Source organism: Ostrea edulis, chromosome 1 (genome assembly GCF_947568905.1).
Source record: "Ostrea edulis chromosome 1, xbOstEdul1.1, whole genome shotgun sequence".
Taxonomy (NCBI): Eukaryota; Metazoa; Mollusca; class Bivalvia; order Ostreida; family Ostreidae; genus Ostrea; species Ostrea edulis.
In genome coordinates, this window is record NC_079164.1 from 8,886,491 (window position 1) to 8,902,897 (window position 16,407).

Below are 16,407 nucleotides of genomic sequence, written 5' to 3' on the forward strand. Positions count from 1 at the left end.
GTTTAATGGACGCGTTGAGATGTCACGTTTTACATATTTTGCATATTTTACAAAATCTAAGGATGTAAACAATATGAATGTTGTATTTTTTTTGTTTGTTTGCTTTTTTGAATTTGTGTTAAGCTCATTTCCACAATCCTCTCTTCACAGAGGAGCTTTAAAATCTGTTTGAGCAGACATGAGTGAGATCTGCAGGTGATTTATCACAGACTGTGTTCTAATGTGCAGCAACACTGTGTATGAACATATTTCAGTCTTTTATCAGTGTGCATTATGTCTCATTGTAAAGATATTTAATTAATGAGTTGTCTCATAGTAAATACTTTGAATTAGGTGGCCTAGAGGTTAGAGCGTCGCCCCGCATGCAGAAGGCCGGGGTTCGAATCCCGGCCGCGACAGACCTAAGTCGTTAAAACAGGTAGTGATGTCCAGTTTCATCGCCATACGCTTGGCCCAAGGTGTGAATATCACAGATCCTCGGAGATGACCTTAAATACGGATGCCCCGTGTCACAGCAGGTGTAGCACGCTAAAGAATCATCACTGCTCAATGGTCGTAAGCGCCGAGCAAAGGCCTAAATTTGAAGTCCTTCAATGGTCTTGGTGACGTCTCCATATGAGTTAAATATTCTCGAGAGAAACGTTAAACAACATACAATCAATCAATCAATGGAATTAGGTGATTTACATGTATCTCATACTGAGTGCTTATTATAACAAGTTTAAACTTGTGCTAAGATGCGCGAGAGATTTGAATCTATGCTGCATGGAAACATTTTCATATCAAGTTTACCTTATTTAGAAAAAATGCCTGTGATTGGGGGCTTTTTATATATGGTATACTTAGTCAGTGAACATTGTAATAGCTGATAAAGCCTTTATAACCAAGAACACTGACTATAAGCATTAACAAAATGACGAGGGGTGGGGATGGCTCGTTCTCCCTGACGATAGACGACCTTGAAGCATGATGATTCAATTTGGTAGACATTGAGTGGGACGCAAACAGACATCACTGAAAGTGAATTTAAAAATTGTAATATCGAATATTACAGTCTCTAATAGAGGAGGGGGGACAACCTTTGCATAGAAAAACTAAAGGGTCAGAAAAACATATTATTAAGAGGCAGTGGCTGGAATGATGCGGCAGGCGTGTGGACACAAAGCCCAACTGTTCATGTATTTTTCCTTGTGTTCGATCTTCCGCTATGCTTGAATTCTGGAAATTAACTGACTGTTATAATATGTCCTAAGATAGCCAGACGAGCCTACAAATTTGGCAATTTGGCGAATTAGGATAACATTTCACCAAACCGCAAAAACCAGCTATTGCGACTTTGACGAAATTTGCCCGTAAACAGACGCGTGTTATCAAATTAGCGTTCTACTTGACGGCGCAAACAAAGGCTTATTATTCAACATTTATCATAGTGCCTCGTTCAATACCAGAAAGCTTTAATGTGTATAAAATTGCTTGTTTTTGTATTATAATAAAATTTACCGATAAGAAGCAAGTCTAGCGAGTTCAACCCATCTGCTTCAGAAAGCTTGTGAGATCTTGTGAGATATTTTCTCTATTCTTTCTTTGATTTTTTCTGTGCTGATGTCCTTATCTTTAGAATTGGCAATTAGTGCACAGTATCATAACTATATCGAGAACATAGATAAAAGTAAGAAATGGCAATAAGTAGATAGGACTCCTTATTCTGGCATTGTGTCAGCGGAATTAAATTAAGCGCTGAAAAGACTTTGATTTCTTTCTACGCTGAGGGTTGTTGAATTTCGATGAAATATATTGATTAAAACTTTTACCATATGTGATTAAAATCTTTGTGAAAGGGGATGGGGGTGGGGGATGGGAGGGGTCACACATTGCTGTTGGGGTCACACATTCCCTGGTTATAACAGCTTCATGGGAATTTTTTAGTTCATATTTAGAATAAATCTTAATTGTGGAGAGAGAGAGAGAGAGAGAGAGAGAGAGAGAGAGAGAGAGAGAGAGAGAGAGAGAGAGAGAGAGAGAGAGAGAGAGCATCAGATGAATTTAGCACAATTTTACATAACTCAGTTGCGGATCCAACGTTTTCCAAAAAGGAGGAGGGGGCGGGAGGAACAAGAGCCGCAGGCCCCAAATGAAAATTTGGTTTTAATGAAATTTTTATGTAAAGCCACGTTATTAAGAAAAATCAATATGTAATTTCCCAGTGCATACATCTATTCATTAAGGTATGCGTATTACTAAGCACTGGGACTTTTTGTGGCCTTTTTAGATATGTGTGTCACGTGGTATTTATAAAATAAATCCATGTACTATGTACGTAATTGTATATCATACCATATACATATTCAATATTATTCAATATTTCTATATACATGTCTAGAAGTACTGTGAATATATATTATATTATATACTTCGTTGGGCCCATTGGCTTCAAGAAATAAATGAACTGAACTAAACTGATTGGAATGAAGCATGGTGATGAATTCGTAGTTCATTAATTAGAGCCTGCGATGAAATGGTTCACTAAAATAATGAAAGCTTGTTCTGTTACACTATACAATTAAATCCCGATATTGTTCGGGCTTGAATGTTAAAAGAAATAAATCAAGACATTATTACAATATTTAAAACGATTGATGAATACATCAAAGTGTGATGGAGACTTTAAAACATGTGTGCAAGTTTGTAAAAAGGGGAACCCCTTGCTCCACCCGTGAACTATTTTTTTTAGTTCAAGACCAGGGTTTATTTGATTTCAAGCAGGAGAGATAAATAAAAAAAGAAATAAAATGAGAAAAAACAAATACTACACTGATGTAAATATGGTAAAGTTCAACTCTCGGGAAAGGTTTTCTAAGTTGTTAAAACTTGTAACCAATCCCATTGTATAGGCTATGATATATTTATATGATAAGATTTGTTCAAATCAACAATACAGAGTTCCTGCTGAATGGATTCAATGTTCTTAAATTTCTTGGGAGTTGAACAGTATTACGGGGATTGGGAGAAAGGAGTGTAAGAGAATGAAAGGAGATGTTAAAGAGAAGGAAGGGAGATGTTAAAGAGAAGGGAGAGAGATGTTAAAGAGAAGGAAGGGAGATGTTATAGAGAAGGGAGGGAGATGTTAAAGAGAAGGAAGGGAGATGTTATAGAGAAGGGAGGGAGATGTTATAGAGAAGGGAAGGAGATGTCATAGAGAAGGGAAGGATAGGTTAAAGAGAAAGGGGAAGATGTTAAAGAGAATGGAGGGAGATGTTATTGAGAAGGGAGGGAGATGTTAAAGAGAAGGGAGGGAGATGTTAAAAAGAAAGGGGAATATGTTAGAGAGAAGGAAGGGAGATGTTAAAGAGAAGGGAGGGAGATGTTAAAGAGAAAGGAGGAAGATGTTAAAGAGAAGGGAAGGAGATACTAAAGAAAAGGAAGGGAGATGTTAAAGAGAAGGGAGGGAGATGTTAAAGAGAAGGGAGGGAGATGTTAAAGAGAAGGGAAGGAGATGTTAAAGAGAAAGGGGAAGATGTTAAAGAGAAGGGAGGGAGATGTTAAAGAGAAAGGGGAAGATGTTAAAGAGAAGGGAAGGAGATGTTAAAGAGAAAGGGGGAGATGTTAAAGAGAAGGGAAGGAGATGTTAAAGAGAAGGGAAGGAGATGTTAAAGAGAAAGGGGGAGATGTTAAAGAGAAGGGAAGGAGATGTTAAAGAGAAGGGAAGGAGATGTTAAAGAGAAAGGGGGAGATGTTAAAGAGAAGGGAAGGAGATGTTAAAGAGAAGGGAAGGAGATGTTAAAGAGAAGGAAGGGAGATGTTATAGAGAAGGAAGGGAGATGTTAAAGAGAAGGGAGGGAGATGTTAAAGAGAAGGGAGGGAGATGTTAAAGAGAAGGGAAGGAGATGTTAAAGAGAAAGGGGAAGATGTTAAAGAGAAAGGAAGGAGATGTTAAAGAGAAGGGAAGGAGATGTTAAAGAGAAGGGAGGGAGATGTTAAAGAGAAAGGGGAAGATGTTAAAGAGAAAGGGGAAGATGTTAAAGAGAAGGGAAGGAGATGTTAAAGAGAAGAGATATTTTATAGAGAAAGGAGGGATAGAGAAGGGATGGAGATATTAAAAAGAATATAATCGATATAATTATCTGACAAGTCGACATAAGTATTTGACAAGTGAATACGTAATTATCTGACAGGTCAATATAATTATTTGACAAGTAATGACAGAAATATGCCGCCATACAGAGCTAATTTTTCTGTTGCAAGAACGATAACTCTCACTTTGCTTTGACTCGGATGTTGTGTCATGTGACAATCACTGCTGATTTTTTTTTTGTGATGGCCGTCAGACGTGAGGAGCTGTAACGATCTGCGTTTGTTTTCTATTCGTCTAAAATCAAACAAAACCAGTAGCATGTGATATTCTTCAGTAGAATTGCCAGGAGTTTACAGCATGGCAGTTCGAGAGGTCAAAGTGTGTTTACTAGGGGTAAGGCCTGTGGACGAGTGTTATGTTGAAACTAAACAAAAACGAAAGAGAAAGTGAAACTATTCCTGTGGGTACTGGGCACAATATCTAAGTGACTAGTAGATCTAAATGCATGTGAAATAGTATCATGATCCCTGTTAACAAACAAACAGCAGCTCATAGTTTTAAGCTAGGGTTAACGGGTTTGTCTTTGACTGCTTGAGGTACATGTTTTATTGTTCAGTTGTTGAACACACAAGTTGTCACAAGTGTTGAAAGTATCTGTCACTGTTGTCAACAGTGTTGAATATCAGTCTTCTTTTGTGACACGCAATAACTTTTAAATTACAAAGTATGCTTTGTTAACAATGGACATGAAACTTCAATAGGTTTATAGGGGATGAGGTGTGTGTGTGATGGGTCGAAATCCCCCACCTCTTATTTTCCCCCTTCTCTTCTTCACTCCCTCTTCATTCCCCTCCCCACATCTTTTTACCCACCCCCCCCCTTCCCCCCTCCATCTCCCCTTTTATCCCATCCACCAATGTATAAATTATACATTACTGGATATAACAACTCTGTATGGACAGGTGATGACCAGACTGAGTAAAAGAGACATAAATAAACATTTACTTTCTGTGAGGAATAAATGGGTTAACTGACCTGCACTTGTCCTTAGTAGAATTAGAGCAGAGGATTTTACAAACATTGAGATATAATCACACTGACTAATCCTTGTGAATGGTGCGTGAGCTGTCCGATTTTATTTTTGTTATATTTGGTAATGAAAGTAGCAAGCATTGCAGAAAAAATTCATAATTTCCATATTAAAGCGGATTATGAAAATATTTTCTGCAATGCTGGCTACCTACATCACCTGATAAAACAACAAAGAAAGACATTTTATTGTTTATATTTTTATGTATTTTTTAAAATGTAAACTTAGATTTAAGTACTGAAATATATTGTCGACCAATTCATTACTTTATACAAAAGCCAATGCAACCTTTGACCTTAATGACACTCCATATTTGGTAATGATTACACGGACATTGGTAACTAAAAATAGGAAATCAAACTTTTGCTGACTTACTTCTTATAAGATCCTCAATCCGAAATATACGGGTGTGAAGTGTCACTGTTCATACCCTCGTGTATTTTCAAAATTAAAATTTATTGCTAAATTGCAATCTGATTAAATTCAGCTCCTCGATCTGTTCCTTTATTTTTTTATTGTAACAGCAATATAAACAAGATTGCTACGTGTAGCCATATGTCTCCCACCACTACAAAGAAAATTGAAGCACAAAAGTCCCTTAACTCCTGTAAAAATTGTCGAATCAAAATGGCAGCACAATATGATCAACTACACATAGTGACTGACAATTCTACAAAATTTTAATAAAATCCTTTCAGCATTTTCAGAGGAGTTGCGTTCACAAAGTCAACTGGGATGGATGCAGGAAAACCGGTATTTCTATGCCCCCTTCTGTGTTGCGGCAGGGGACAAAAAAAGCAAGCAGATTGAGGGGCTGACTTTAATCAGGTTAGCTAAATTGAAACTGCATGTTTTGTACATGTAATGAATTTATGACTTGGACGTTTTACAGGAGTCTGGAGTGGGGAAGTCTAGTATTGTGTTGCGGTTTGTCAATGACTCATTCAAACCAGCTCTGGAGAGCACCATAGGGTAAGTGCTTAGAATGGCATCAGTAGAATTAGTAGGTGTTAGTAGTACTTAGATGAATAGTATCAGTAGAATTAGAATTAGTAGGTGTTAGTAGTACTTAGATGAATAGTATCAGTAGAATTAGTAGGTGTTAGTAGTACTTAGATGAATAGTATCAGTAGAATTAGTAGGTGTTAGTAGTACTTAGATGAATAGTATCAGTAGAATTAGTAGGTGTTAGTAGTACTTAGATGAATAGTATCAGTAGAATTTGTAGGTGTTAGTAGTACTTAGATGAATAGTATCAGTAGAATTAGTAGGTGTTAGTAGTACTTAGATGAATAGTATCAGTAGAATTTGTAGGTGTTAGTAGTACTTAGATGAATAGTATCAGTAGAATTAGTATTAGTGGGTGTTAGTATTACTGAGATGAATAGTATCAGTAGAATTAGAATTAGTAGGTGTTAGTAGTACTTAGATGAATAGTATCAGTAGAATTAGTATTAGTAGGTGTTAGTAGTACTTAGATGAATAGTATCAGTAGAATTAGGTGTTAGAGTACTTAGATGAATAGTATCAGTGGAATTAGTAGGTGTTAGTAGTACTTAGATGAATAGTATCAGTAGAATTAGAATTAGTAGGTGTTAGTATTACTTAGATGAATTATTAGTACGATCTGCTTGACAAAGGAATACAGCGTTGATTTGAATCCTAAGACTTTTAGGATTTAAATAAGCATGTAAATGTTGCATATTCACTATATTGATTGAATGCCATGTAGTTGAAAATCATTTATTGTCACAATTTGAAGGGTGACAATAATTTTATGGAAAAGATATTGAGTCTGTCGATGTATTGCATAACTCTATGTAGAGCATAGAAATGTTGTATTATGTGTGTCTGAATTCTAATGATTTTGTAAATCAGGTAAGTAGATGTGAATGAGAAGACACAGTGATTTATAGGCCAATAAAACAGTCGGCTTCACTTATATTGAAGTCGCTTATATTGAAATAACTGTTATGTTGAAGGGAATATAAATCCCCTGGAATATTATTTATATAGTTAAACATCAGTTATATTGAACTTTGATATAATAAACAATTCAGATTGGACCCCAGAATGTCAACATATCTGTAGACTGTAGTTAGTTTATTCACAGTAAATAGGTAAATCTGTGTTCTATGCTAATCTTAATGGGTATGCTTTAAGTGTACTTTTTCTATTTGGTGCCTTTGATGGTGAACGAGAGCACTAAGTTATGTTATGTTAGAAACTTTTATTAAAATATTTATGAATCCATCATCACACATGGAAGAAGAGTTATAAGAACCGTAGAGATGCACTATCACTATTTGTGTGTGTGTGTGTACATTTTTGCCTTGTTTTGTTTTTTTATAAAGAGTAAAAGAAAACCACTCCATTAATTCAGAAATGGGGGTTTGATTCCAGAGCCACAAGTTTTCTAAGCAAACATACTATCAATATGGGCCACGGATCCACTATATTGATTAAATTGTAGATAAATTGTAGAGTAGATTAACTAGTTTACCACTAATCAATATAACCATTATAAAATACAGTCAAACCTTGTTATCTCGAACTCGCTGGGACCAAGAAAAAACTTTAAGATATCTGAGGATTCAAGATATCGAGGGTAAAATACTTAAAAAATAAGTGGTTGGGACTTCCAAATCACTTCTGCATATCCATGGTACTCGAGATATCGGTGTTCGAGGTACTGAAGTTCTACTGTATTTATATTTCCAATGTTTTTACCTTCAATATCTTTACCGATTGAAATGATCATTATTTTCTGATGAATGTGAACAATGTGCATATAAATCTTGGAAAAATATAGTACAACTATTTAAATACTAACCAAAGTGAAAGTAAAATATAGTACAACTATTTAAATACTAACCAAATGAAAGTAAAATATAGTACAACTATTTAAATACTAACCAAAGTGAAAGTAAAATATAGTACAACTATTTAAATGCTGACCAAAGTGAAAGTAAAATATAGTACAACTATTTAAATGCTAACCAAAGTGAAAGTAAAATGCTGGGAATATTCCAACCGAAATGAAAGTAAAATGTAAATACAGAAATACGGATATTACCTAATACAAAGAATCTTACAATTATACAGCTCTTGACTTCAGTATACTTACGGTACTGTAGTAAAATCCCACTCGGTTTGGTTTTATCAGTTGAAATAGTTTCCATTAATTGTATATTTTCAGGGCCTCTTTTATGACAAAGAGATTAGATGTGGACGGCGTGTCGTATCAATTTCAAATCTGGGACACTGCAGGGCAAGAAAAGGTGCGGTTTAAATTAGCCCACATGAGAGGATGATAATTGTATATTTCTAATTTCATTATGTTGTAAACTGGTAATGCCATACGTTTGACCTTCACCCTGGTATTAGCTCCAGGTTGTGATGTCAGTCTAAAGGTTTTGTTTTGACCCAAAGACTGGAGAAGTTAACCCAGGGCCAAAGTTAAATCTGAAATGTGACGTTTATATCGCAATGTTTATATCACGCTGGGCTGTCACATCTAAAAGGGAAATTAAAGCAGAGAAATTCATTCCATTTTATTAGTGAAGACATGTGTTAATGGAAAAATGACGGCTTGTTTTTGACAAATAATTTTTAAAGGATTCTTGTTCAGATACAGGCAAAAATGGCTCAGCCCTGTGGAATATTTGGGAGCTTTATTGGAGTGTTTTTCTTCAGGAAAAAAAAAAAAAATCTAACTTAAAATGTATCATTAAAGAAGTTCACACCGAGATTTGAGATTTGTAGTAATGTCAATTGTTTTTTTTAAAAGTATATTTGTGATATCTACATTGAAGGGGAATTATAAAAGAAAAACTAGGGTCATAGTGCTTGTTATTGATCTACATTATGTTAACCTTGACTTCTTTGCACTCAGAATTTGCTTACAATTTATATGCATAAACTCGATTAGTCTGTTGATGTCAAAACATATAAGCATCACAAATCAATCATTACATGACATAAATACATACTCATGTCTTCTAACAATATACTGATATAGGTTTTAAAGGTATAATGCTGGTAGTTTGGATATAGATAATGACATTTTTGCATTTAATGTACAGAAAAATTTAATACAGGTATATACAGAATTTGCAATTTTAAAAGATTTATATATGCTTTATGTTTGCAATATAATGTAAGAATATGAAGTTAAAGCTGTATGGTCTGAATTACAATATTTTTTTCCATCTCGTAAAAATGCTATTAAATCATTGCACATATGTAGTTATGAGGCTGTACAACATATCATGAATTATTTCACCTGTTTTAACCAAAATTATTGATTTTAAATCGATGTTTACAAATAACCGCGTCACTCTGCCATTTCAAGTGACAGTCACGTGATCAGTTCAAACTTTCAAATCATCGGTGGTCTTATTTGTGTAAAGCTGTGTATTTTGTTATAACAGTACCGTACCATAAATTTAATAGAAATAAAAATATCAAATATCTCTTAGTAATTCATTGTTTTACACTCTTTCAGCCTTAAAACTAGACAGTTGCATATGAGTTAATACATCATGTTGGGATTCCCCTGACGCGCGTGGGTCTATTTATAGACGTCTATTATGGGATGATTTATATATGTAGCCACTATATTTACTTTCTAAATAATATTCGCACTGTTTTCTTTTACATGCAGATGTTTTCAAGCATGTAATTAAGGGAAAGTTAATAACTTTATAAAGTAATTAATCTGCTTTAAAGTAATTATGTACAAAAATAATGCATGAACATCGGGTCATACAGCTTTAACATTGCATGTTTGTGTTTCTTTCAGTATCGATCCCTGGCACCCATGTATTACAGAGGGGCAGCGGCGGCCATCATTGTATACGACATCACGCGAGAGGTAACTGCAGACTGATTCTCCAAAACTCGTTATCTAATGATGTGTACAGGATGAACATGAAGTACAACACGGCTGTTTTGTTTATTACAGGCCACCTTTAGAACTGTGAAGGACTGGGTGAGAGAGTTAAAACGAAACTGCACAACTGACTTAGTGTTAGCTATCGCAGGAAACAAAAGTGACCTTAATGATCTCAGAGAGGTCAGAGTTCGAGGTTAGTAGATTGTAATATGTAGAAGGTCAGAGTTCGAGGTTAGTAGATTGTAATATGCAGAAGGTCAGAGTTCGAGGTTAGTAGATTGTAATATGCTGAAGGTCAGAGTTCATGGTTAGTAAATTTTAACACTTCAGAAGTCAAGGTTCATGGTCAGAGGTCAGAGTTAATAGTTTGATGACGTATGGGCAAGGTCTGAATTTATGCTTAGTGATAAATAAAAGGTCAGATATTGTGGTTTGTACATTTTGATCAATAGAAATAAAGATTTAAACATTGCACAAATCCAACTATAGATGTTGAATTAATGGAAAACAATTATTATCAAGAGGATGTAGCAGCAAATGATTAATGGGGGTGTCTTAAAAACTACATCATAGACAATCATTTATACCTCAGTACAATCATTTATATCTCAGTACAATCATTTATATCTCAGTCAGTACAATCATTTATATCTTAGTACAATCATTTATATCTCAGTCAGTACAATCATTTATATCTCAGTACAATCATTTATATCTCAGTCAGTACAACCATTTATATCTCAGTACAATCATTTATATCTCAGTCAATACAATCATTTATATCTCAGTCAGTACAACCATTTATATCTCAGTACAATCATTTATATCTCAGTCAGTACAATCATTTATATCTCAGTCAGTACAATCATTTATATCAGTCAGTACAGTCATTTATATCTCAGTCAGTACAATCATTTATATCTCAGTCAGTACAATCATTTATATCTCAGTACAATCATTTATAACTCAATCAGTACAATCATTTATATCTCAGTCAGTACAATCATTTATATCTCAGTCAGTACAATCATTTATATCTCAGTTAGTGCAATCTATTCATGACATGTTTCAGAGGCTGAGGAATATGCCCAGTCTATAGGAGCCCATTTTATTGAGACAAGTGCCCTATCAGCCATAAATGTACCACAGCTGTTCAAAGCAATAGGTGAGTACACATATTTTTACAGCAATACATGATTGTGTATGTATGTTTACAGCAATAGGTGAATACACATGTTTACAGCAATAGGTGAGTACACATGTATGTTTACAGTAATGGGTGAGTGTATGTTTACAGTAATGGATGAGTGTATGTGTATGTTTACAGTAATGGGTGAGTGTATGTGTATGTTTACAGTAATGGGTGAGTGTATGTTTACAGTAATGGGTGAGTGTATGTTTACAGTAATGGGTGAGTGTATGTTTACAGTAATGGGTGAGTGTATGTGTATGTTTACAGTAATGGGTGAGTGTATGTGTATGTTTACAGTAATGAGTGAGTGTATGTGTATGTTTACAGTAATGAGTGAGTGTATGTGTATGTTTACAGCAATGGGTGAGTGTATGTTTACAGCAATGGGTGAGTGTATGTGTATGTTTACAGTAATGAGTGTATGTGTATGTTTACAGTCATGAGTGAGTGTATGTGTATGTTTACAGTAATGAGTGAGTGTATGTGTATGTTTACAGCAATGGGTGAGTGTATGTTTACAGCAATGGGTGAGTGTATGTTTACAGTAATGAGTGAGTGTATGTTTACAGTAATGGGTGAGCGTATGTTTACAGTAATGGAAGAGAGTATGTTTACAGTAATGGGTGAGTGTATGTGTATGTTTTTAAAAAGCAATGGGTGAGAGTATGTTTACAGTAATGGGTGAGAGTATGTTTACAGCAATGAGTGAGTTTATGTGTATGTTTACAGTAATGAGTGAGTGTATGTGTATGTTTAAAGCAATGGGTGAGAGTATGTTTACAGTAATGGGTGATAGTATGTTTAAAGCAATGAGTGAGTTTATTTGTATGTTTACAGTAATGAGTGAGTGTATGTGTATGTTTACAACAATGGATGAGTGTATGTGTATGTTTACAGTAATGGGTGAGTGTATGTGTATGTTTACAGTAATGAGTGTATGTGTATGTTTACAGTCATGAGTGAGTGTATGTGTATGTTTACAGTCATGAGTGAGTGTATGTGTATGTTTACAGTAATGAGTGAGTGTATGTGTATGTTTACAGCAATGAGTGAGTGTATGTGTGTGTTTACAGTAATGGGTGAGTGTATGTGTGTGTTTACAGTAATGAGTAAGTGTTTATGTATGTGAGACAGCTGTTTACAGCACTGGATGAGTTATAGTGTACATGTATTGTAATAATCCTTAGATTGGTGAAGACTTTCCCAGCTACACTGTATTTCTATTTATGAGGTCAATAGGGTGTGGGTATCACTGCTCGTTAAAGTTATACCGGTATGAATCTAACAGATATTTCATAATGAAGGTAGGGTAAGTGAAAATACCACTTTACCAATCTAACTTTAAGTAGTGATGAAACTATTGTTGCCGAAAATCGATTGTCGATCGTTTTTGGCTCTTCGATTCCGATTATCAATTCTATTTTTCATAATTGATTGTTGCCTGTACACTAATTAATATCTAATCCGAGATTCATCTGACTGTTACTCCCACTTTTATTTCGAGACGTGCGGGGGAGAGTCAGAGTGGACCTCACATTGAAAAGTGGGAATTCAGTGACACCAGCTAGTGTGTATGCTACACATATCCATAAAACTAAATAGAAATAACCCCCAAAATAAAAGATATTTATTAACTACATGTAAATACAGATTATATCGATTATTGATCGATACAATTCTTCCGATTATGACCGATTATCTATTATGAAATTTTTCCGATTTTTCAACACTAACATTAAGTAATGTGCATTCAGAATTTGTCTACTGTTTAAGTTTTACATATTGGTTATTTTCAGCAAGTGCAAAAAAATTGATTTAAGGAGGTAATCTACATCATCATAATGGCTGACTTTCTTTTAAAACATGGGTGAAAATTTAAATATCAGCAATATTTGCCTATTCATTTAAAAAATCATCGCCTAGCTGAGTAGCTCAGTAGGTTAGGACAGTTACTGAACTGAAGATCACGGTTTCGAGTTAAGCAGGGGCTTTGAATTTTTTCAGATTGCTTTCTACTAAAACTGCTTTTACTAAATAAAGTAAATTTGAAAGTTTTCAAGTTCAAAATATCGTTGTACATATCCTCCACTTTTCATCCATATCAAATTTCTCTGGTGTAGCCTACCTCCTTAAAGTAATTACATACTTTATTATGTTTCATTTGTTTTAAACAATACATATTTATTTAAACATGTTAATGATCTCATTTATTCATGTAAAATATCTGAAATAATAAAGTGCACCAGTCCAAGATCTAGAGCTTGCTCATGATTTTTTCAGAGTTATCTTTCTTTCCCCTTATTTTCCTTATGAACCATTTAGATACTAGTCTTAAAAAAGCAATTTCTTTCTTCTTCAGTTGAAATTTTTTAAACATGGGCTTTAGACAGCTGATTCCATCATTACTCTGTTACAGCTGAGGAACTTCCTCCTGAGGACTCCATCTCAGTTCGACCAGGAAGTACAGTCCATCTGCGTCGTCATGACGAAAACAAAGAAACCCAAACCTCATGTTGTGGATCAAAGAAGTCAAGATGATGCTGTGATCTCTAGAAGAATTGTAATATCTTTATCCTGTATATTTATTTTTTATACTGTACATGTATTTGATATTGGAATCGGTTAAGATTCCAAACTACGAAATATGACATTTTACATTCATTGATACGGTATGATACGGAGTTGTTTTGTAAGAGAGAGTGCTGTGTAGCAGTGAGTCTTGCTCCTATATCTAGTCCAGAATTCAAAGCATTGTTTGATTTCACAGAAATTTAGTAAATTTCACATGGAAATGCTGTGAAACAAAAATTTGAAATCCGTTTTTCCCAAAACTGATTTGTATTTGTTTGAAATGATGTCAAAATTGTTACGTCTAAAATCACGGTCAAAATTTGGTTCAAAGTAGACTCATAAACCACACTCTAATATACATGTAGCACACAGAATTTTGTCATCTGCTGCTCCTCTAATTAGTCAATGAAAATTTAATCAATTTTGAATTGAATATATAAGCAGAGTTTTTGGTGCTTTGAAGTATTTAAACAGATTTAACATTTTCTCAGCATATTTTTTCGTGAGCTTTTTGTGCAACTGCAGACATACAGTTCTTTAAACTTATAAAATCAGGACGGTCGATCACGATGAGCAGATTTTGAGTCTTTATTTATAGTATTGTATTATTTTACTATAAAAACATTTACTTTTTAGCATGCAATTGTCTCTGTTTGGAAAGAAAGATTTCTATTGCAAAAAATTAAGTGGATGGTTTTTTTTACTTTTGATTCTACTGTGAAATACTGTAAATCATTCAGTTTGTTGGTTTTTGATTTATGTTTGGAGGTGGGATGGGGGCCAGTGTGTGTGTGTGTGTGTGTGTGATTTTCCTTGTTTTCATGGTGTGGATATGCCCATGATTGTAAATCCTCCGTAACAAAAATAAAATGAGCTAAATTGAGGAAAGACAACTCTTACACCCATAAAATCAAGTTCTCAAACCACAAAAATTTGATCCAGTGAAAAAAATAAAGTTATTCACATATCTTGTACCCTGTATTCATGGCATTACTTCTCCTTCTGCTTTGTACTCGACCACATTTCATTACAAAAACACAAACAAGAGAGGAAATGTTTTTAGATATTGCATAATCATTTTGTAGAGGATATCTTCTTCAAATTAACTATTCCAAAAGGTGGCAGGCTTTGTTTAAAGATAGCACACTTTGTTATTACAATGAAGTAACAAGACATTGTATGTGTCTCTCTGATGTAGAGTCAATGTTTGACGTCAAAAGAGACAATCTGATTGAAGTGGTGTATAGGGCTGACTGATGCATTTCTTTGTATGACATTTTTCTGTCTGCTTTCAACTGACAATTGAGGTTCTGTGTTTGCAGAGGGATGTGACAGGGTTATTTTTCACCGATGATTTTTAAATGTGTTATTATGTTAATTATATGTAAACATTCCATGAACTTAAGTGAAATATTCAAATGTTTTTATACATGTAATACCATATATTATTATATTTTATGAAAAGCATTGACAATAAACAAATGTGAATTTGCATGCAGTGTATTTATTTGCAGCTTTAAATGATGGAATATTGGGATATTAATGATGGAATATTTGAACAAAATGATGAAATATTTGAACAAAAGGATGGAATATTGGGACAAAATGATGGAACATTGGGGCTAAATGATGGAACATTGGGGCTAAATGATGGAACATTAGGGCTAAATGATGCAACATTGGGACTAAATGATGGAACATTATGGCTAAATGATGCAACATTATGACTAAAAGGTGTAACATTATGGCTAAATGATGGAACATTGGGGCTAAATGATGGAACATTGGGGCTAAATGGTGGAACACTGGGGCTTAATGATGGAATATTGGGGCTAAATGATGCAACATTAGGTCTAAAAGGTGTAACATGGCTAAATGGTTGAACATTGGAGCTAAATGGTGTAACATAGCCAAATGATGGAACACTGGGGCTAAATGATGGAACACTGGAGTTAAATGATGGAACATTGGGGCTAAATGATGGAACATTATGGCTAAAAGGTGTAACATGGCTAAATTGTGTAACACTGGGGCTAAATTATGGAACATTGGGGTAAATGGTGTAACAATATGGCTAAATGGTGGCACACTGGGGCTAAATGATGGAACAATGGGGCTAAATGATGGAACAATGGGGCTAAATGATGGAACATCATGGCTAAATGGTGGAACACTGGGGATAATGATGGAACATTGGGGATAATGATGGAATATGGTCATCAAGATATGCTACAGACCTTGAAGTGTACTACTACACCAAATGAATTTTCCATTTATTATTTTGTTCTCGACAAGAACTGTTCCATTCCCACACCAAAGCGTTCTGTTGCGTTCTGAAACTGTTGGGTTGGTTTTTTTTTAGTTAAACGGTGACAATTTTATCAAAAAGTGAAAAATTCTCGATGTCAAACATCAATCAGTCAATCCTCATTCATTCAATTTTCAAATAAAGTATATGGTAAAACTTGAACCCCTCCCTCTCACCCTTTATCACAATATTTATGTAAAAAGTACCGAAAGAGTCCGAAATGCAGAGGTTGAAATTAAGGTCAACCCGCTCATTCCCATCTTGCCCCCAAAGCGTT

General features: G+C 34.6%; 1 protein-coding gene across 2 annotated transcripts; it reads left to right on the forward strand.

The window, feature by feature from the left end:
- The first annotated feature begins 4,262 nt into the window (after window positions 1-4,262).
- LOC125664224 (ras-related protein Rab-22A-like) lies at window positions 4,263-15,316 on the forward strand. Of its 2 annotated transcripts, XM_048896912.2 has the most exons (7): window positions 4,263-4,465; window positions 6,055-6,134; window positions 8,362-8,443; window positions 9,967-10,038; window positions 10,129-10,252; window positions 11,132-11,224; window positions 13,668-15,316. In XM_048896912.2, exons 1-7 carry the CDS (start codon window positions 4,430-4,432, stop codon window positions 13,787-13,789), a joined length of 609 nt encoding a protein of 202 aa, XP_048752869.1. In that variant the 5' UTR covers window positions 4,263-4,429; the 3' UTR covers window positions 13,790-15,316. The 2 variants fall into 2 exon arrangements, with proteins under 2 accessions (XP_048752869.1, XP_048752870.1); XM_048896913.2 differs by lacking the exon at window positions 9,967-10,038 and having other exon boundaries at window positions 4,266-4,465.
- The last annotated feature ends 1,091 nt before the right edge of the window (window positions 15,317-16,407 follow it).